The 23,415-nt window shown below is 36.5% G+C and overlaps 1 protein-coding gene across 1 annotated transcript in view; it reads left to right on the top strand.

The window, feature by feature from the left end:
• PPP3R1 (protein phosphatase 3 regulatory subunit B, alpha) overlaps positions 1-23,415 on the top strand; it is a 63,423-nt gene that overhangs the window by 25,528 nt on the left and 14,480 nt on the right. Inside the window, exon 2 of the mRNA XM_047781908.1 lies at positions 10,137-10,176. Coding sequence (XP_047637864.1) covers positions 10,137-10,176 — 40 coding nt within the window. The remainder of the gene's footprint in view (positions 1-10,136; positions 10,177-23,415) is intronic.

The raw sequence follows: 23,415 nt of genomic DNA on the forward strand, positions 1-23,415 counted from the left end.
ATACTGGTTGATGGAGAAAAAGCATGTGATAAGATCAGGACCCATGTATAACTTGGAGGGAAAAAAACAAAAACTAAGAAAAAGATACTTAGAAACAAATAACTCAGTGGACAAGGAACATTTGTAAAAACCTATCTTATACTTAATGGCATATTGGGAGACTCATATTCTTAAAAGTTCAGTAATTAAAGAACTTTAGATTTTTACTTTGCTCAGTGCTCACTTTTCATACTGGGTATGTTTTAAGCATTTATACTCACTTTAAATAAGAAAGTAGAACTTCTGATACTGAAATAATATTTATAGTTCACAGGGAGAGCCTGCAACCAAATAAGACAGTGCTGTCACCCCTTAAAGTCTACTAGATAAAGATAAATGTCTAAATATTCTGGCAGTATGCCCTTTGAAAATATTCTAAATGTTACAGTATGCATCTATAAAATTTATTTTTATCCTCTCATATCTTGACACTTTAAGATCAATGTAACTCTAAACAAAATGAGATAAAAGAGATCCAAAAATATTTTATTTCTTTGCCAGAAAATTTCTTTAGAAAATATTTTCCTATTCCTACTGGTTTTGTTTTTTTCCTGCTGATTTTAATGTATGCAAAAATTGATAATCATAATACACTTATTTAAAAATACTGAATAATATGGACTTGAAAAAGAATTAGTCCAAACGTCTTTTTTTGCTGAAAGATAAAGCTTGCCAACTACACACAATTTTTTTTTTTAGGATAAAATCAGACCATCTTAATAACTTCTAAAACAGACAATCTTTATCTGCTGAAGTATAAAACAAATTAAATCTTTGTTATAGTCCCATAGTTCCATGGGCTCTGTAGATTAATTTTTTTTAGTTTGTTTTCTTCCTATTTTTGAGACTGGGTGAGTTCTTTTGCTTTATCTGCTCATTTACTGATTTTTCCTTTGCTCTATTCTGGTGAGTTTGCTCAGTGCACTACTATATAAAGTATTATTTTTCAGTTCTAAAATTACCATTTTGGAGTTCTTGTCGTGGCTCAGTGCAGACAAATCCTACTAGTATCCAGGAGGACGCAGGTTCAAGCCCTGGCCTCACTCAGTGGGTTAAGGAAGGATCTGGCATTGCCGTGAGCCAGCCGTGGTGTAGGTTGCTGATGGGGCTCGGATCCTGAGTTGCCATGGCTGTGGTGTAGGCTGGCAGCTGTAGCTCTGATTTGACCCCCAGCCTGGGAACCTCTATATGTCCTGGGTGTGGCCCTAAAAAAAAAAAAAGAGATTACCATTTGATTCTTATTTGTATCTTCTCTTTCTTTGCTGATACTTTGTTTTTCATCCTTCATGTGTCAGTTATATCCCTTAAAGTGACAGACCTACTATTCAACATGTTGATGCTTAAAATTCCATTTAAACCAAGTTCCTTAAGGCTATCTAGATTTTTACATGCATCAATAAAAACTTCCTTGAATAAATTTAGGATCATGTTTAATATGGTAAGGAATATCAAAAGATAATAAGACAGTTGTTGCCTTCATGGACTAAAATCTGAGAAAGGAGCTAAATAAAGAATGAAGAAATTAAAAAGGTCAAGATTACTATAAATAGTTTCTGCTTTCTCATGTACTACACGATTAATCTGAAAAATGTATCATTTGCAACCTTGAAATACCTATCTTATAAAAGTAAAAATCCATGTAGTTTTTGAATTGTAAATAATAGCATGATGGGAAACTCGATTATTTTTAAAGTGATTGAGATTTGTATCTCAGAGACATATTTATGTGTTATGAAGCACTTCCATTATACCTGAGACACCTTTGTTTAGTTTTAAAAATCAGCTTTATTGGGAGTTTCTATTGTGGATCAGCAGGTTGAGAACCCAGTATAGTGTCTGTGAGAATGTGGCCTCATTCAGTGGTTTAAGGATCTGGCATTGCTGTAGCCGTGGCATAGGCTGGCAGCTGGAGCTCTGATTTGACCCCTAGGCTGGGAACTTCCGTATGCAGTAGCTTCGGCCCTTTTTAGGACTAAATAAAGGGGGAAAAAATCGGCTTTATTGAGGTATAGCTTGTCATTTAATAAAGTTAACCAGTTTTACGTGTACAGTTAATATGTCTTCACAAATGTATATAGTTTTTTAAACACCACTGCAATCAAGATGTAGCGCATTCCTGACACCCTGAAATGTCACTTGGTACCCCTTTGCATTCACCTCCACTCCTGGCAACCCCTGATTCTCAGTAACTATAGTTTGCCTTTTCTAGGGTTTATAAATGGTAGCATGTAACCTTTTGTATCTGGCTTCTTTTCCTTAACATAGCTTTTGAGATTCATGTATGTTGTGTCTATCAGAAGTCCTTTCCTATTCGTTACTGAGTAGCAGGCCGTTGTTTGGATGCACCATAGTTTATTTCTTGACAGTTGATGAACATTTAGATTGTGTCCTTATTTAGGCTATCAACAGTAATACCTCTAGGGGCATATGTGTACAAGTCTTGTGTGGACATGTTTTCATTTAAGTTGCTACCAGCAATGTGTAAGAGTTTTCATTTTCACCAGCACTTAATCTGTCAACATTTCCCACAGCAACATCAGATCTAAACTGTGTCTGCAACCCAGGGATCGAACCTGTGTCCTCATGGATACTATTCGGGTTCGTTACCACTGAGCCATGACAGGAACTCTTGTCTGGGTGTTTTCTGTTGCTGTTTAACACATTACCATAAATTTAGTAGCTTAAAACAGCACCTATTAATTATTTCATAGTTCTGTAGGTTGAAAATTTAGCATGGGATCTCCAGAGTCCCAAAGCTAAAATCCAGGTGTCAGCCACACTGAATTCTCATCTGGAGGTTTTGGAGAAGATTCTGTTTCCAGGCTCATTTAGGTTACTGGCAGAATTCAGTACTTGGCTGTTGTAGGATTGAGATCTTTATTTCCTTGTTCACTATCAGCTAGAGGCCACTCTCAGCTCTTGCAGGCTCACTCTATCTTATGTTGAATTCTTCTCAGGCTTTGAATCTCTGACTTCCCCTCTTTCCTTTTAAAAGGCTCTTATGATTAGAACAGACCCACCTGAGTTCCCTTGTGGTGCAGCAGGTTAAAGATCCAGCATTGTCATTGCAATGACTTGGGTAACTGCTGTAGCGCCGTTCCACCCTGGCCCAGGAACTTCACATGCAGAAGATGCAGCAAACAGAAAACAAAACAAAACAAAACAAAAAAGACCCACCTGAATAATCTTATCCTGAGGTTAACTATTTTGGAATCTTAGTTACATGTACAAAATCCCTTTGCAGCAGTACCTAGATTAATGTTTGAATAACTGGGAGAAGATGTTTATATACCAGGGGCTGGGAATTTCAGAAGGCCATCCTAGGATTCTTCCCAGCACATTGCCCTTGTTCTACATTTTTAGCAACACTTGCTAAAGAAGTTTTAGCCATATAAATACTAGTTGCACATACAGTGGTGTTGTAGTGTAGTTTAAATTTGCATTTTTCTAATGTCTAATAGTATGAAACATCTTTTCAAGTGCCTATTTGTCATGTAGATATATTTTATTGTAAAATGTCTTTTCAGATCTTTAGTCTGTTTTCTTCTCTTTTTCTCTTGCATATATTGCTATCTGGTTTTATCATCAGGTCAGATAGTTTAAATCCTTCAACACTGTTCTTTTTCGAATTGTTTGGCTACTTATATCCTTTGCATTTCTATACATTTTAGAATCAGTTTATTGATTTATGTAAAATATTTTACTGGGGTTTTGATTGGAATTGTTTTCTGTCAGTATGGGGAGAATTGCCATCTTAATGAGCTCCTGATCTATGAACATGATACAGCTTTCTGTTAGATCATTTTGAATTTCTCTCAGTTGTGTTTTATGGTTTTCATTGTACAGGTTTTGCACATAATTTACTAAATATTTTGTATTTTACTAAGTATTTTGTATTTTTGATGATTTTCTATATGAAAGTGGTCTTAATTTCATTTTTCATTACTTCCAGAATATAGAAATACATTTAATTTTGTGTAATGACCTTGTTTCATTCATTTACTAGTTCTTATAGCTTTTTTGTAGTTTGTTTAGGATTTGTGTACATGCACAATCATGGCATCTGCTAGTAAAGGCTGTGTAACTCCATCTTTTCAATCTGTATGCCCTTTATTTCTTTTGTTTTACCTTAATTGCATTGGTGTAGATAATTTTATGTTCCTGGTTCTTGGGGAGAAGGCATTCATTCTTTCATGATATTAAGTATGATGGTAGCTGTAGGCATTTTGTAGATAGTCTTTATAGACTAAGGAAGATACTTAGTTTACTGAATTGCTCTTGTTTTATCATAAATGGGTGTTGAAATTTGTCAGATGCTTTTATTCTGTATGTTGAAATTAAAAATTTTTTGTATTATTATTAGTGTAGTGAAACACATTGATTTTGAATATTAAACTGTATTGCTTAGTTGGTCATGATTTTTATTCCTTAAATTTTTTTTCTGGATTTAATTGACTCAAATATTGTTAAGGATTTTTGCATCCAGCCATGAAGAAATATTGGAGTATAGTTTTCTTTTTTGTAATGTCATTGTCTGATTTTGCTGTCAGGGTAAGGCTGACTTCATAAAATGAGTTAACTATTACCTCACCTTCTTTCTGAGTGAATTTGTGTAGGGTTGGTATCTTTTAGGACTTTGAATATATGGTAGAATTGACTGGCAAAGCCATCAGGTCAGGTCTTTATTTTTCTTTTTTTTGCTTTTTAGGGCTGAACCCACGGCACATGGAGGTTCCCAAGTTAGGGGTCGAATCGGACCTACAGCTGCTGGCTTACACCACAGCTCATGGCAACATCAGATCCTTAACCCTCTGAGCAAGGCCAGGGATGGAACCCAAAACCTCATGGTTCCTAGTTGGATTTGTTTCTGCTGCGCCATGATGGGAACTCCTAAAAAAACTCTTTTTTATTGTCTTTTTGCCATTTCTTGGGCCACTCTCGTGGCATGTGGAGGTTCCCAGGCTAGGGGTCCAATCTGAGCTGTAGCCGCCGGCCTACACCGGAGCCACAACAACGTGGGATCCGAGCCGTGTCTGCAACCTACACCACAGCTCACGGCAACGCCAGATCCTTAACCCACTGAGCAAGGGCAGGGACCGAACCTGCAACCTCATGGTTCCTAGTCGGATTCGTTAACCACTACGCCACGACGGAACTCCTTAAAAAAGCTCTTAATACAGTTTATATTAATAGCTGTAAAGCTGTTCAGCTTATCTCTCTTTTTTTTTTTTTTTTGAGTCAGTTTTGGTCAATTCTGTGTTTTAAGAAACTTGTCCATTTCATCTAAGTTATAAAATTTATTTTCATACATTTTAAAATATACATTTACTTTTCTTTAATGTCAGTAGAATCTGTAGCAATTTGCCTGGGGGATTATTTCTTGACCTTTTTCAAAAAATAGGTTTTTGGTTTTACTGATTTTTCCTTCTGTCCACTTTCTAGTTCATTAATTTCTTCCTTTTTTCTCTCTCCCCTTGCTTTGGGTTTAGTTTATTCTTTTTCTAAAGCTTTTAAAGGTGGGAACAGATCATTGTGTTTTGGACTTCTCTTGTAACACACCATTTTCCTCAAAAGATGGCTTAACCTGCATCCTTTAAATTCTGATAGGTTCAGTTTTCACTCTGTTCAAAATATCTTCAGATTTCTCTTGGCATTTCCTCTGTGACTCATGGGTTATTTTAGAATCATGTTCATTTCCAAATATTTGGATGTTTCCAAATACTTCTTGTTTAATTCTCTTGTAGTAAGAGACTATATTCTGTATGATTTCATACCTTTGTTTACTGAGCCTTTTTTTTTTTTTTGATGCTCAGAATAACATCTGTCTTTGTGAATGTTCATGTGCACTGGAAAAGAATATTGTTGTTTAGGAAGTCTTGATTGATAGTGTGTTGTTCTGATCTTCCATAACTAATTATTTTTTCCTTTGGTCTACTATTTTCTGTCAGTTACTGTGAGAGAAATGTTAAAATCTCCAAATATAATTGTCTATTTTCCTTTCAGTTCTCTGTGTTTGACACATTTAATTTTGAAATCTGTTATTAAGCAAATTCGGTTGGCCCTTGAACAACATGGATTTGAACTATGAGGGCCCACTAATAATAGGGATTTTTTTTTTTTTCAATAAATGCTGCAGTGCTACATGATCCAAATGAATCCATGGATTTGGGTATCTGCTAGGGTCATGGAACCAATCCTTTGTGAATCCTAAGGGACAACCGTATATATAAAAGGGTTCTGAGACCCAGTTACAATGTGTTTTTCCCCAGCACATCCACAGAATTCTCAGATACCAGCTGGGTGTCGTACAATTCAGTTCCATTCTAACACTGTGTATCTAGAGATAGCATCAGATTCCACAGGTTAAATCCTAAAAGACTGTCCTCTCTTCCCCCCTCCTTTAGATGCCATTGCAAATCCAGATTGTTACCTGAGGGTCTGACCAGCTGCAGTCATAGACTGGAGGTTCCAACGACCCACTCTTTGAGTTTGGTTAATTTGCTAGGTGGACTCTCAAAACTCAGAGAAGCAATTCACTTACTGGCTCACTGGCTTATTGTAAGAGGAGCAACTCAGAAACAGCCAGATGGAAGACACTCACAGGGTAAAGTACAGGGAAGGGGTGTGGAGCTACCATACTCTCTCCAGGTGCTTCACTCTCCCTACTCATCAACCAGAAACTCTCCAACCCATGCTTTTTTTTTTTTTTTTTTTTTCCTGGAGACTTCACCATTACATAAGTGTGATTGATTGAGTCACTCAAGTGGTGACTGAACTCAGTCTTCAGCTCAGATTAAATCATTGGCCATTAGTGAATGGTTCAACTTGCAACGGCTCTTCTTCCCCAGAGGTTGAACTGGAAGTTTCAGCTTCTCATCTCATGATTGATTCTCCTGGCAGCCAGCCCCTACCTTTAGGTCCTTTCCCATAGACACTTCATTAATACAACAAAAGAAATCTTTGTAGTCCTCCTCACTTAAGATGTAAAGAGCTCTTGTGCTAGAAATGGATGAGGACCAAATATGTTTCTTATAATGTATCACAATATATTTAGGATTATTGTATCTTTGTAATGAATTGACCTTTTTAAAATTATGCAGTGTTGAGGTTAGTAGATGCAAACTTGTATTTTTAGAATGGGCATATATATATGTATAACTGAGTCACCTTGCTCTGCAGCAGAAATTGGCACAACGTTGTAAATCAACTATAATTTAAATTTTTTAAAGTAAACGAAATTATGAAATAGTCCTCTTTATTCCTGGCAGTATTCTTTGTTCTGAATTCTGCATTGTCCAGTTTTGCTAGCCACTGAATCTTTCTTTTGATTATTATTATTTGTGTGATGTATCTTTTTCCGTCTTTTAAGTTTCAACCTATCTATAAAATAGGCTTCTTGTATGTAGATAGCATATCGTTCTATCTTTTAATTAGTTATTAGACCACTTACAATGAACATAACATATTTTTAAAAATGTTTGGATTTAAATGTACCATGTTGCTATGAGTTACTTCCTATTTTTTTCTGATTTGACTTTTGTTCCTTCCTATTTATCTACCTTTCTTTGGATTGGGTATTTTTATGATTCCATTTTATTTATTTTCTTAATTAGAAGGTATTGCTCTAGGGTTTACAATTTGCATCCTCAACATAATGCTCTACTTTTCCAATAATGGTCTTTCCCTCATAGTTTAAGATCTTGACAACATAAATCAAATTTTTCTGTAACATTTGTGCTGTTTTTGTCATACACTTTTTTCTATACATTATATATCCCACAGCATATTGTTATATTTGTGTTATTTGTATTCCAGAGACACTTAAAAATGAGAAATATGTCTTTTATATTTATTTACCATTTCTGGTCATCTTCATTCCTTTCTCTAGATCCAGATTTCCATCTAGTATCATTTTTCTTCTCCCTAAATAATTTTCTTCTGACATTTCTTATTGTGCCATGTGTATTAGAGCCTTTTTTTTTTTTTTTAGTTTTTGGTTATCTGGAAAAAAATTTTACCTTAATATTTAAAAGATATATTTTCTGGGCATAAGATTAGACAGGTTGAGGTTGAAGTAAGTTTAGGAGAGAGAGAAGGCATCATTGTTGGAGAAGCACTGAGAAGCCCTAGCCAGGTTGGTCCTTGCGTCTCATGGATGCTGGCTAGCAGGGAGTGATACAGGTAGAGGATGGATTGTATCATTATAAAGAATTGGGGACACTAAAGATCACTGGGCTGGAGAAACAAGAACCTGGTTTCAAAGTACTCCCTGAAACCACCCCATAACCCTTTTGCCCTCACTTACGAAAAACAATTACAATATTATTTAAAAACAAAACAAAACCTCACAATGGCAGTCTAAGGTGTCATTAAACTTTTTTGAGAGCCTCATAAGAAGCATACTTAGTTGTAAGGTAGAGTGGAATGATGTTTTTTTTAATTCTTCTTTTTTTTTTTTTTTGGTCTTTTTGCTATTTCTTGGGCCGCTCCCGCGGCATATGGAGGTTCCCAGGCTAGGGGTCTAATCGGAGCTGTGGCCGCCAGCCTACGCCAGAGCCACAGCAACGCAGGATCCGAGCCGCATCTGCAACCTACACCACAGCTCACGGCAACGCCGGATCGTTAACCCACTGAGCAAGGGCAGGGACCAAACCCGCAACCTCATGGTTCTTAGTCGGATTCGTTAACCACTGCGCCATGACGGGAACTCCCGGAATGATGTTTTTTTGAAGGGTATTTTAGAAATTTGGACAGGAAAAATCTGTGAAACAGTAATAGGTAGGAATCATGTTAGTAATCTTAAGGTCAATAAAATGAGGTGTAATCTAAGTGCAACTTAATCTCTGTTCTTTAATAATGTCATTTTATTAATGTTTGATACTTCTATCTTTAAAACATATTTGATATTTAAAGTGACGTAAAATTAGGCTAACTAATTCTAGAAGATTATCTGGTGTAATGTTCAAGGAAAAGACTAATTATTGCCAGCAAGATAATAATTGAAGATGCTAATTTGTAATAACCATTTCTTAGACTTTAAGTTTACTCAGAATAAGAAGTACTTTTTGGAGTTTAAAAGCTAGCCAGCCATACTAAAATGGTATTTCATATTTCAGGCTGTATTTAATAACTTCTTAGGATATGTAAGTATATTCGGATATTTAATTGTATATTCTGTTGTGCATTTACTGCTAGACAGGGTCAAAATTAGATGGAATATAGGATGCATGGTATACTCAATTTTATTGCTGAACTTTAAAAATTGAATTTATATTACTTTAAATTCTTTAGACTTTTAACAAGATCTTCATGATTTTTATGTCCTGTGAGTCTTTTATACTTGGAATTTTTACAGCTTTAAGTTTAGAACTACTCCTGGTTCCATTACTAATCAAATGGTATGGAAACCAGCTTACTTGACCACCTCCCTGGATCCAGTCATCAAGAGTTGTTAAACATAGGCATTGGGTCAGGTCTGTAGCTTTCCTACAGCATTTTTTCCCTAAAATAATTTTTTTTGGGGAGGGAGTTTAGCAGTCCAGGCAAATTGTATTAACTTGGAGTTTATCAATAAGACTTCTCAAGAAAAGAAAAATCTGGAGTCAAAGTGGCTATCTTACATTGCATCTATGTTCTTATTTTAGTTACATAGCATATAGAATATTCTGTTTCAATGCAGGTATAAATGGTAACATTTTTGTTTTCTTAACAACTTTGCATTCTCAGGAAACTATTCAATTAAGTAGAAATGGCAAGAGAAGCTTTATATCCAAAAATGAGTTCGCCCAGCAAGATAAATTAGAGCATTGATAGTCTCTAGTGCGTTAAAATTTGATATACAGTATGTTTAGGGTATTAAAAATATTTAAATTTTAATCATTTGAATAAATCTTAAATGACAGAGCCCCAACTCCGGCCTTTTTGATTCAAAAGCTTTTAGCATATTGTATAATTTTTTCTTATCAAAAAATATTTTCAGACCTAGACATACTCATTTATGGCTTATTTCCCAGTGTTTTGTGACTGATGATATTTAAATTGAATCTTTTAAAGACACTTCTGCCAATTTTGTGACTAATTTTTTTTTTCTTCTCCAGGGAAATGAGGCGAGTTATCCTTTGGAAATGTGCTCACACTGTAAGTCAAATATTCTTATCGAGAACTTCTTTTGTTTTCACATCTCTAGATGTTTGTATATAAATCATCTGTAGAGATACTCCATGTATAGCAGAGTTATCCTTTAAATATTTTACATGGGCAGTAAATTTGACTTAGTGTTTTTAAGTTACCACAATAGGGAAACATTTTTTTATAGACCTCTTTTTTAGTAGTATCTGCTGCCCTCTGTTGTAGTTACAAATCGACCCTCAAATGCCAGTGGCTTACCCCAGGAAGTTTTTCAGATTAACAAAGCTTCAGGTCAGCAGATAACTTGTTTAATTTGAGATTATGTAAAAGAAAGGGCTAGTTGGAGGCAGCACTTTGGTAGACTAAGCAGCTATTGCACAAGACCTTTCTGAGGAAAAGGGGGAGTGTAAGAAGTGTGGGTGGACTGGTTATTTCTGACGTGCTAGAGAATACAAAGAAAGAAAATGACAATCTTAGAAATTCTTGATTCAAGGATCACAGGGCCAGGGAGCTCGAAATCAAAAGGTCTCTTGTGTGGAAGTACAGTGATTGGGAAAGAGGGAGATGATGAAAATTGGAATGGGGACCCTTGGTAAATTTAGATACCATCGTGAGGGCCCAGAGTTCCCAAACCATCCTGAACCCCAAACCGTCCTGAACGTTCCTTGTCCTTTCCGCTGTCCCTGGCTGGTCCTGCCTTGTTTAGAGACATCTCATCTCTTTGCAATGAGAATTCTCTTCTTTTTTGTCCTACTAAAAGTGTATCCTCATTACTTAGGTTTTAGTTATCTCCTTTTCCCAGAACACTAGTCAGTTTCTTTCATTCCCATCAATGCCTTTGCTTGCTTGTGAGCCCTGGGTAAATGCTCTTTCATCAGCTCTTTTCTTGACTGACTTCACTGTCTTTCAGATCTCAGCATATATGTCACCTCTTTGGAGATTTTTTTTCTTTTTCTCTCGAGTCCCTTCATATTCTCACTAACATGGGTGGTACCTTATTTATTTTCTTTATAGCCATTACTTTAAGCTTAAATTACTTGTTTCTTAATTCACTTACTCCATTTTATTTTGCATTTTGTAACTTCTACAATTTTTAAAACTTTTTTATGGTCATACCCTATGACCAATTACCCACTGTTCTGCCATTCCAACTACTATTTACATTTTATTTTACAGTTTCTTTCCAGGCTTTCCATTATTATGATCATATGTAGGTATATATTTTTGTTTTAAACATGAAGATAAAATGTTGCATCCAGTGTGTTATTAGAATTGACCCAAACCAGGAGTTCCCTTTGTGGCTCCGGGGGTTAAGAACCCAGCTAGTGTTCATGATGATTCAGGTTTGATCCCTGGCCTTGATCAGTGGGTTAAGGATTTGGTGTTGCCGTTAGCTATGGTGTGGGTTGCAGATGCAGCTCGGATCCTGTGTTGCTGTGGCTGTGATGTAGGCCAGTGGCTACAGCTCTGATTCGACCCCTAGCCCAGGAATTTCCGTGTGCTGTAGGTGCAGCCCTAAAAAGACCAAAAAAAAACAAAAAAGAGAGAGAGAGAATTGACCCAAACCAAATAATTATGACTATCTAGATCTGTGTTGCTAAACACTGCTTATCTGTAGTTTTGTTACTGAAGTTTTTTTTTAGAACACAGCCATGCCTGTTTGTTCACATACTATCTTTGGTGGTTTTTGTGTACAGTGGCAGAGTTGAGTAGTTGCAATAGATATATGGCCCGTGAAGCCTAAAATATTTACTATCTGAGCTCTCAGCAAATTTAGTGAATCTGTTACAGACTTATAGCCATCTTCTGGATTTGAGAACTATCACTTCTCCACTGTCTAATCACTGACATGTAGTCAGGATAGAGTACTTATAGACTAGTGCTCTGAGGGGTTATCTCTATCTCTAATTATGATCTTAATGTGTCAGCTGTATAGTTTCTTTAGAATTGAAAGGGTTCTCAAAATTGTGCCTCGCTGCTTGCTATTCAGCTTAATCCTGTGGTGTAATTATTCCTTTGGAGGCCTGTGGGCAAGAAGGAGGTGTGGTAGCAGGTAGGATTTAGGCTGTTGGAGGTACAGCTCTGATAGAAATGAGGTACTAGGAGATTAGCTTTTGTTTCTTCATTAGGGAACAAAGGTCTTAAGGGGACAGGTGTATCCCAGGTTCTTATCTTCTGCTCTCCCTTTAAATCTGGGAGTGAGGGTTCTTAACTTGATTGCAAAGAAAAATCTACCAGGGCAGAAGGGAAGATGGATATTCCCTTTAGTACATCTAGGATGGCAAAAGCCATGTTTTTTGTTTTTTGGGTTTTTTTAAATATAATGATTTTTATTTTTTTTTCATTATAGCTGGTATAAAGTATTCTGTCAATTTCTACTCCCCAGAGTGGTGACCCAGTTACACATACATGTATAGATTCTTTTTTCTCACATTATCGTGCTCCATCATAAGTGTCTAGATATAGTTCCCAGTGCTACACAGCAGGATTAGAAGCCATGTTTTTTAAATAGTAAGTATTTGAAATAGACTTCATACACTGTTAAAGCTGTCTCTTTCAGTTTTATCCTTAGAATTTAGGAAGTCTTCTTTTTTTACGATCTTATCTGTGCTTTGATGGAACTTGAGCCTTGTCACTAAAGATCTGTACTTTTCAGTGGCTGTTCAACTAGGTATGAATCTGTCTGAATTCTTTTGTCATCTAGCATATTTGTAGCTTGCCCCTAATTCCTATTTGGTTCACTAGAATATATTTTATACATGGTTTGGATGAAGTTATCCACATTAAAATCACCACTTTTTTCCCTACCCACACACTGTAGTTGTCTTTTTTTGCACATTTGCAAAACCTCTTAATTGGAAGAGCTTATGTTATCAGTAAACAGCCAGTGCCTTAAATAAAATAGAAAATGTTAAAACTAACCCTCGAGGCACTTTACTGTTTACACTTCCCTGTTGAGGTCTTGCCTTTTCAGCCCTCCAGGCCTAGTTCAGTTCCAGGTTCTCTGTGAGGCTTTCTGTAATTGCTTCAGCTTCCGAAGTCCTCTCACCTTTTTAGGTGGATACTATCTCTTTTCTTCTTTTAGTATTTAAGTTACACTGTTTTTAAAAAAGATAATAAGATTCTGATGTACCCTGGTGGTACAGTGGGTTAAGGATTCAGTGTTGTCACTGCTGTGGCTCGGGTTGCAGCTGTGGTGCAGGTTCAATCTCTGGCCTAGGAACTTCGCATCCCCATGGGTGTGGCCGAAAAAAAAAATAATAAAGTAATAAGATTATAAATTGTATGCTGTAAAGTACTGTTTTTGACCCTGAGACACACAGATAAAAACTAGAAGTGTTTTTTGTCTTTTGTCTTTTTAGAACTGTTTAGTTACTGGGAAAAAGAGACATGCATACATTTTTACAATGGGAATAAACCATTATAAGCAATAAAAGCAAAAAATTCCGAAGAGGGGAAGTTTACTTTTGGCTAAGAGATTTAGAAAGAGCTTCATGGAAGGGGTGATGTTTGAAATTATTATTATTATTTTTTTGGCCACACCTGCGCCATGTAAAGCTCCCAGGGAAGGGATTGAACTCTCACTGCAGCTGTGACCCAACCTGTGCCACATACAGCTTGAAGCACCGCGGGATCCTTAATCCACTGCGCCAAATGGGAAATTCCTGAAATTGTTTTTGAAACTTGTGTAAGATTTGAATACTGATTAATTCTTTCACCTGTCTGGTCATTTGTCCCTTTCAGTCTCCTTAAATTCCATCTAGATCTTAAATATTTTTTTTGCGGGGGGGGGGGGGGGGGAGGGCTTTGCCTGGGGCATGTGCAAGTTCCTGGGCCAGGAATTGAACCTATTCCACAGCAGTGACTTGAGCTACGGCAGTGGCAATGCCATATCCCTAATCTACTGAGCCGCAGGAGAACTCTCAGATCTTCGACATTTTATCTAACCCCCCCCCTACTTTTAATCAGGGGTTTTTGTCTCCCAGTTCTTAAAACTGAGACCATTTTTAAGTGTTAATAACCTCATTATCTCCTCACCCTCTCACCCCCTGCCTGCCACACACAGAAATTTTCCCATTCTCCTACTCATGCTTAATAATGCTTTCCTTCCAGTGTCAGAGTTTGGGTTATATGTTTCTTATTCAAGGTCAGCCTCCGCGTATGGGCTTTTGGTTGCATCCCCTCCCCTCTCGTCTCTGGGACCTAATTTTGTTAGCTTCTCTCTGTTTTTTGTTTTTTGTCTTTGGCTTTTTAGGACTGTACCTGCGGCATATGGATAGAGGTTCCCAGGCTAGGGTTCGAATCAGAGCTGCAGCTACCAGCCTACACCACAGCCACAGCAACGCCGGATCCTTAACCCTCTGAGCAAGGCTAGGAATCGAACTCAGGTCCTCATTTGATGCTAGTCAGGTTTGTTAACCGCTGAGCCACGATGGGAACTCCTCTTTCTTTTTTTACATTTGTCTTCAGCTTCAGTTTATAAACAGAATCAACTCCCTTTTGAATCTTGATCCTGTGTGTATCTCCCATTTTTTTCTCCATTCTTTTTGAGCTTCCTAAGAACATATACAGTCATCTTCATTTCCTTATTTCTGTTAATTTCTTGTTCCTCTCAAATCTGGCTTTCATCTCTTATTACTCTGCTGAAGCTGTTAATGAAGGTCACCTTCATTTTACTGACACATTGCCTAATTGCTATCTCCAATAGAGTCAAAAAATGTGTAGAATCATTTGTGATATTTACACTTGATTATTTAATATCAAGAAATGAATTACTAATAATTTTTTAGGTGTAATATTTGATGGTTTAAAAGAGTATCTGAGAGATAGATGGGTGATAAATTCTGAACAGTTACAAGGACATGGTACACTGGGATTTGCTCTAAAATAATTGAAGTGGATTATAAATAAGATGAATAATGTGTTAATGTTTGAAGCTGGGTGATAGGTATGTGGGAATTCATTATGTGAGTCTTTCAAACTTTGTATGCGCTTGAAAGTTTCCTTTATAAAGTTTTTTTTTTTTAAATGAGTGAAAAGGGAAGGGGGAAATAATTAAGAGTAATATCAAGGAGAAATAACTATTTAATTATAGTTAAGCATGGCATGCAGCAGAGCAAGCTTTACTAATATGAGGCTGCTAAGCTCATTTTCACCAGTAAAAGAATTGAGGCTTTGACAGTGGAAGCCTAAATAAAGCATGATACGTAGTAGTGTAAAGCAGATGCTGAATAAATGTCTGTTGACTAAAAAAGCTAGTTAAGAGCTTAGAGCTGGATTATTTATTTATTATTTTTGTCTTCTTAGGTCTGCAGTTGCAGTGTGTGGAAATTCCCAGGTTAGGGGTTAAATCAGAGTATAACCACTGGCTTACACCACAGCCATAGCCATGCCAGATGTCAGCCACATCGGTAGCCTACAACACAGCTCACAGCAATGCTGGATCCTTAACCCACCGAGCGAAGCCAGGGACGGAACCTACATCCTCATGGATACTAGTTGGGTTCGTTTCCCCTGAGCCACGACAGGAACTCCATAGCTGGACTTTATAGACAACTGGTTGGATAATTTTAAAGGCTGTATCTTCAGAAAAACACAGTAGTTACCAATAACCCCATTTGTTTTCATAAATAATAATTTATATGGCGTTTAACACATGCCAGACACTATTCTGAGCACATTACACACATTAACCTTTTTAATTCTCACAGTAGCTTCACAAAAGAGGTATTGCTATTACTTTCCCCATCGCATAGGTGAGGAAACAGAGGCAGGGAGGCCACCAGTAACTGAGCTGTAATCGCGCAGCAGCAGGTAAAGTAACAAAGCCATGATTTGATCTCAGGCAGTCATGTCCCAGAGTCATGTTTTTAATCACAATACTGTATAGCCTCTTTTATAGTAAATCTTAAAAGCTTAATGTTATGTTTGCCTACATGGATGACTTTAGGCAAAACTGGTCTTGTCTAAGACATAGGTATTCTTTCATTTTTTTTTGGTCTGTCATTTCAGTGTTTGCTTTTTATTGAATTAAATTATTCTAGGCCACTCTGACTTGGTTTCTGTTAGCTAACCTGGCTGGACTAGGAAATGTATACTCTGTTGGGGTGATTGTTGAGCCTGTGGTTGTAACTTGGCATGATAACTTGGAAAAGTGGCTGAGTGCAAGATACTGCTTTAGATAGTTCAGCAGAGGGCTAGATTGGAGCATGGCTGGAAGTGTGAGCAGAAAGTCAGGTCCAACTAGTTTTTTTCCTGTTGATAAAATTGGTCCAACTAGTTTTTTTACTGTTGATAAAATTGGTATAATTCTGAATAATTTTGATAAAATTGGTAAACTCAGCCTATTTTATAGACTGACTATAGATGAAAGGCTAAATGATAAATAAGTCTTTCATCTAAAAAGATTTATCTATGGAAACTTTTTTTTTTGTCTTTTTGCCTTTTCTAGGGCCACTCCCGTGGCATATGGAGGTTCCCAGGCTAGGGGTCCAATCGGAGCTGTAGCCGCTGACCTACACCAGGGCCACAGCAACACGGGATCCAAGCCGCGTCTACAACCTATGCCATGCCACAGCCACAGCAACGCCAGATCCGAGCCTCTTCTGTGACCTACACCACAGCTCACGGCAATGCCGGATCCTTAACCACTGAGCAAGGCCAGGGATCCAACCCGCCACCTCCTGGTTCCTAGTCGGATTCGTTAACCACTGTGCCATGACGGGAACTCCAATCTATGGAAACTTTGAAGACATCTTTAGCCATTAGGACACTGCTCTCATTTTGAGTGAACAGTGTCATAATCAAGCAGTTTTGTTTCTGGTTTGAATATTTGCAAGTGACTTGAAACCGTAGAGATACTAACTTCCCTTTGTGCTGTGAATTTCTGCTTGCAGTCAGATTGTCTCAGGGAGGTTTACATGTTCATATTCTTACTTAGATTAGGGTTTTTCTTTCTTTTGGAAACAAAACCTTTTCACAGAAAAATTAATTTGGTTTTCTCCTTCATTTCTGCATTCCTTTATGTTTCCTTTCTTATGTGGACTAGCTTAACTCCCTTTAGTTTTTAAGTAATGTGTGTTCTAAAGAGTAATTACAGGTTTACTCTCAAATCTTTATTCATCACCTCAGAAATCTTTGGAGGAAACTGAATAGCAGTAAAATTTTTACGTCATTAACTTTGACTTGTACGCTTGTTACTTTAGAATAAAATCTTCATAAATGTATCATATAATTCATGCTTTTTAAACAATTTACCAGCCATGATTTATCATGCTCTTAGTGATAAATGACTGACCTCTAATTTATTTTACCTAATCCACTGAGAATTACTTATATTCTGTTTTGTTTCAGTAAAGGTTTATTACTGAGTAATAAAGTGTAGTGCATGAAGTTGAATGCCTAGGCTTGAAGTTGTTACCTTGTTTTGCTGTTACAGATACCGTTTTAAAAAAATGCCTGGTTGTCTCTCATATTCTAAATATTTCAGATTTTTAGGTGAGTGGTCTTAAGAAAAGTAAAGTGCTTGCTCTGTTTCCTTCATCCATACTCTCAAATTGTGGCATTATGGTAGCAGTCACAAATTTGTAGTTTGAGCAGTGAGGTCCATAACATGTGGTAATTTGATAGTCTACCACAGATTTGAATAATTTTGTAGCCAGTATGTAGAAGACAGTTACTTAAGCTGGTGAGAAAGCCTAGCTAGCCATGTAGCAAAATATAAATTCTTGGATCTCCTTCAGAATGTTGGAGCAAAAGATATGGAAAAATATGCAAGAAAAGAAGAACTTGGAGAACAAATAGAGTGTAATAGCATCTGTCCAAAAGACATCTCAGGAGATACAGTAGATAAGATAGAAGCAAAAATAATCAGTAGAATAATAAGGGAAAATTTTCCTCACCTGAAAAATTGAATCTTCTGATCGAAAGAGCATTCTGATAGGCGAGAAGGTTAGGTGAAGAAAGATCTCCATTTGGTGTCCACCTCTTTTGTAATTTTAAAATTCCAAATATAAAAAAACTCCTGCTAGACAGGGAAAAGTTGGCCTCAAAAAAATAGGTGTCTACTGGCATTGGATTTCTTAGCAGCAGCAATAGATATTAGAAAACAATAGAGCGGTTAATTCGAAGTTCTGAGTTCCTAAATCCAGAATTTGATACCAGCCAAATGATTACTCAAGCGTGAGGTCAAATTAAAGACATTTTCAAAAATTGACATGGTAAATTTACCTTTTATAAGTTCTTGAATATGAAATAGAGAAGGAAGATGAAATGAGATCCAAGAAACTAAATATTCAAGATACCAGTGAAAATCCCAGGATAACAGCTATGCCAGGGGCTGAGAAAGCAGGTGGTTCAAATTAGAGCAAGAAGCCAGAATTGTCTATGGAAAATATCAAGAAGAAAGTAAAAGCCATCATATAAATTGTGCTGAAATTTCTTAATGTTAAGATAAAAGCAAGTCAATAAGGAAAGAAAAGCAGAGACTGGGGATGCTGTGTTACATTCTTGGCGATAAACTAGATTGAGCTCTGGAGTGGCCATAAATACAAGTCTTTTGACTAATTGGTGCTAAAAGTAAAAGAAGACGCTTGAATATGCATGCTTTTGTGAAAATACCGTATTCGGGGAAGTTGTTGGTGGAGAGTGATACAAATCTCAAGAAAAGTGCAACTAATGCAAACTATTGCTTTTGGAGTGGGTAAGTCATGAGGTCCTGCTGTATAGTACATATAAGAAACTATACAATCAGTTGTAATGGAACATGATGGAGAATATTGTGGGAAACAGAATATATGTATATGTATTACTGGGTCGCTTTGCTGTGCAGCAGAAATTGACAGGACATTGTAAATCAACTATAATAAAAAATTTAAAAAGAAAAGTGCAACTAACATATTAGTGTGGCATAACATATGGATAGGTAAGAGGAGAGCTTGGAGAATGTGGTATAAGGGATGAGGGTTGGATTTGACATATAAAAACAATAGAATCTTTGAGAGCCACATCTTTTGAATTTGTTACTGTGCTGCACAATATGCTTAGGTTTAAAAGAAAAAGAGTATGACTTTCAAGCCAGGGTTATTAATAACTTAGAAAACTTGAAGATGTGTTTTTATGATCTTATAAATACATGGTTTTTTCATTAACTTACTGCATATTTTGGTTTCAACCAGATGTACGTAAACGAAAAGAAAAAACAATAGCAGTAAACACTTGCAGTAGGAAAATCAGCAATGTCCAAGTTGGAGAACATCTTAGAAATACGTGGTTTGATTTTCATCTAATTGAAGTGGAACTATTCTGTTTCCTTTTCTCCATGCTTAGCCCAAGAATTCAGGCTGAGGAACAGCAGTGTTTAATATTTCTTAGCCTAACTCTCTATGTTAAATCTTCAGATGGAACTAACATAGGAAGAGAAAGTAGATCAGAAAGTATCTCAAAAAATTCTGTTACACAGCTTTGCTGTCAAGCTTTACAGCATTGAACAACTTAACTTTTGGGTCTTTTTGCTTATCTGAAGTTTTTTGTCTCCAAAGTTTCTTCCAACTTTTTACTTTCCTTTTTCCTTTTTTTAATGATTGCACCTGCAGCATATGGAAGTTCCCAGGCCAAGGGTTGATACAACGCCTGATCCTTACTGTGCTGGGCTAGAATTTGAACCTGTACCTCCATGCCAATCTGAGACACTGCAGTCAGATTCTTAACCCACTGTGACACAGAATGAACTCCTCTATGACTTTTTTCTATGACAGATTTTTCTTCTGAAACTCAGCTCTGAAAACAATTGTAGTTTTTTTGTTTTGTTTTGTTTTTGGCCTTGCCCATGGCATGTGGAAGTTTCCAGGCCAGAGATCAAACCAGAGCCACAGCAGTGACAATGCCTGATACCTAACCACTAGGCCACCAGGGAACTCCTGAAAGCAATTCTAAAGAATATATTTTAGCATTAAGTGTATAGCTTCTTTTGTGATATCTTTGGACAGTATTCATTTGCCTGAGTAAATTTTGATGTGTGGTAGATTGTTTTTGACCATACCATTAGTATAATGATATGTACCAAGAGCTTACTCCCTCCACAGGAAGGCAGAAGTTATTGGTGTATAGCATACAGATTTTGAAGGAGCATTCTAAAAGAAATAAAGAAAACACAAATCCCAATATTGGTAATGAAAGAACTAAACTCACTCACACGTCCTACAGATGAATATTATAAACAATTTAATGTCAATAAGTTCTACACCTTGAATGAAACAGACAAATTTTTTGAAAAACAATACAGGCAGATCTCATTTTATTGTACTTCATGCTTGTACTTCACATATCATGCTTGTACTTAACATATACTGTTGTTCTGTTTAAAACAAATTGAAGGTTTATGGCAACCCTATAGCAGTTAATATTTTTGTTATGGTGATCTGTGACCCTTGATGGTTCCGTTATGACTTGCTGAAAGCTCAGATGATGGTGAGCATTTTTTAGCAAAAAGGTTTTTTTTTGAGGCAAATAAAGTGTTTATTAGAGATAAGATATGCACAGAGAAGGCATGGGCAGGCTGGATGGGGGGAAAGACAGAGAAGAGAGAAGAAAGAAGCAGTAAGGTGTTATTAAATAAAGATATATACAGTTGGTTAAGAATCTGACTGCAGGAGTTCCTGTCGTGGCACAGCAGGAATGAATCCTGACTAGGAACCATGAGGCTGTGGGTTTGATCCCTGGCCCCACTCAGTGGGTTAAGGATCTGGCAGCATTGCCATGAGCTGTGATGTAGGTGGCAGACGAGGCTCAGATCTGGCGTTGCTGTGGCTGTGTTGTAGGCCGGTGGGTATAGCTCTGATTTGACCCCCTAGCCGGAGAACCTCTGCATGCTGCGGGTGTGGCCCTAAAATGGACAAAAGACCAAAAAAAAAAAAAACAAAAAAACCTAACTATAGAAGCTTGGGTTCAGTCCTGGCCTGAAACTTCTGTATGCTGTAGGTATGGCCATAAAATTAAAAAGATAAGTACATTTTTATTTAATAATCCTGTTGTCTACTTAACAGACTACAGTATAGTGTGAACATAACTTCTTTATATGCATTGGGAAACCAAGAAAATTCATGTAACTTTTTATCATGATACTTGCTTTCTTGAAGTAGTCTGGAATCAAACATGCAATATCTTCAAGGTATGCCTGTATCTAAAACTGACCTAAAAGGATATAGAAAATCTTAATAGTGGCTTTTATCTATGAATGGAATTGAATTTTTCCCACAAAGAAAACTCCAGGGCCAGATGGCTTTACTGGTAAGTTCTAGTAGACATTTCATGGAAAAAAGTACCAGTTGTAATCCAGAATCCTTCAGAAAATAGAAGCTAGCATTCCACCAATAGCAACACCAAAGGCATTATAAAAAACTTAAGAGACCAAGGTTCATCATGAATGTGTGTTGTAAAAATCCTTAAGTATTTGTCAATCAAATCCAGCAATATGTTAAAAGGATAATAAAGAGTAATCAAGAGGAGTTTATCCCAGGGGTATGGAATCAAGGTAGTTCACTATATTGGTATAGTAAGAGAGAAAGAAAAACACATAATCTTCTCAATAGTTGTAGCAAAGTATTTTGTTTGACGTAGTCCATTACCTGTTTATGATAAATACTCTTGGAAAAGTAGGAATAGAAGGGACCCTTTCTTAACCTGATAAGGGGCACCTACAAAAAAAACCCCTACAGCTGACATCATACATATTTAATGATGAAAGACTGAATGTTTTCCACTCTGACCAGTTGTAGTCAAAATTGCACTAGAAGTTCCAGCCAGTACATTGAGTCCAGAAGAAGAAATAAAATATATTCAGATTGGAAAGGAAGGAGTAAAATTGTCTTTATTCTCAGATGACCTGGTTGTGTATGTCGTAAATCCTGCTACTAGAAATAGGTGAATTTAGAAAGATCGTAGGGTATAAGGGCAATATACAAAAACCAGTGGAATTTCTATGTAACAGCAGTGAACAATTGAAAAACAAAATTTACCAAAAATACTATTTATAATAGAATACAAACATTGGGATATTGAAGTGTAAATTTAACCAAATATGTGTAAGATCTGTACACAGAGAAATTAAACCTAAATAAATGGAGAGAGATACCATGTTCATATATTGGAAGACTTTGATACTGTTTAAGGTATCAGTTGTACACAGACAATTCCATTCAAATTTTCAGCAGGGTTTTTTATAAAACTCTGGATAATTTTTAATTCTATATGGAAAAACACAGGTCTTAGAAGAGCCAGCACAATTTTGGAAAAGAATAACAAAGTGTGAAGACAGTGTTCTAACTATAAAACATAAAACAGTGATACTGGCATAAGATAGACAAATCAGTGGAACAGAGTAGAGGGTATAAACCTGTGTGTGTATGTATTTGATTTTTTTTTTCTTTTTTCATTGAATATTTGACTTGTAACAAATTTAAGGTGTATATCATTATTTTTTGTACAGTTAATTGATTCTTGCTAAAAACAATGAAAGATGCTATTGTAAGGGGAAACTTTTGAACAAAATAGCTGGAATGAAAGTCTACCCTTATATACATAAAACATGGGTTATAATTTTAAACATAATTTTAAGCTATAGCTGTGGAACTTCTAGAAGAGAATATAGGAGAGAATTTTCATGACCAGCATAGGCAGAGATTTTTAACATGCTTGTAAAATATGCATCGTAAAAGAAAAAACAGATTTTGTCAAAATTGAAAGTTTTTGCTCTTTAAAGGCAGCTTACAGACTGGGAGAGGATACTTGAACTGCCTACACCTGGCAAAGGACTGGCATCGGTCAGTATAGAGAGAGAATCACACAGCACACCTTATAAAAGTGTAAGAGATTTGAAGTCTTAACAAATGAAGATACATGGATTGCTGATAATTGCATGAAAAAGATGCTCAAGATCATAAATCTTCGGAGAAATGCAGATTAAAACTATAATCACATTGCTGTTACCCACCAATATGGCTAAACTTAAAATGATAGACAAGTACCACAGTAGCAAGGAGGTAGAGCGTCCGAAGTCTCATGGATTGCTGGGGGAGTATAAAGTGGTACACAGCTTTGGAAAGTCTTAACAGTTTCTGAAAGTCAAAATATACTTACCCTATGACCCAGCAATTCCAGGAAAACATTTGTTTACAAAAAGACTAAGTGCAGTGTTCCTAATAGTCCCACACAGGAAACAATAGGGATGTCTATTAACTGATTGTGGTATAT

The sequence above is a fragment of the Phacochoerus africanus genome, chromosome 5 (assembly GCF_016906955.1).
Source record: "Phacochoerus africanus isolate WHEZ1 chromosome 5, ROS_Pafr_v1, whole genome shotgun sequence".
In the NCBI taxonomy this organism is placed as follows: Eukaryota; Metazoa; Chordata; class Mammalia; order Artiodactyla; family Suidae; genus Phacochoerus; species Phacochoerus africanus.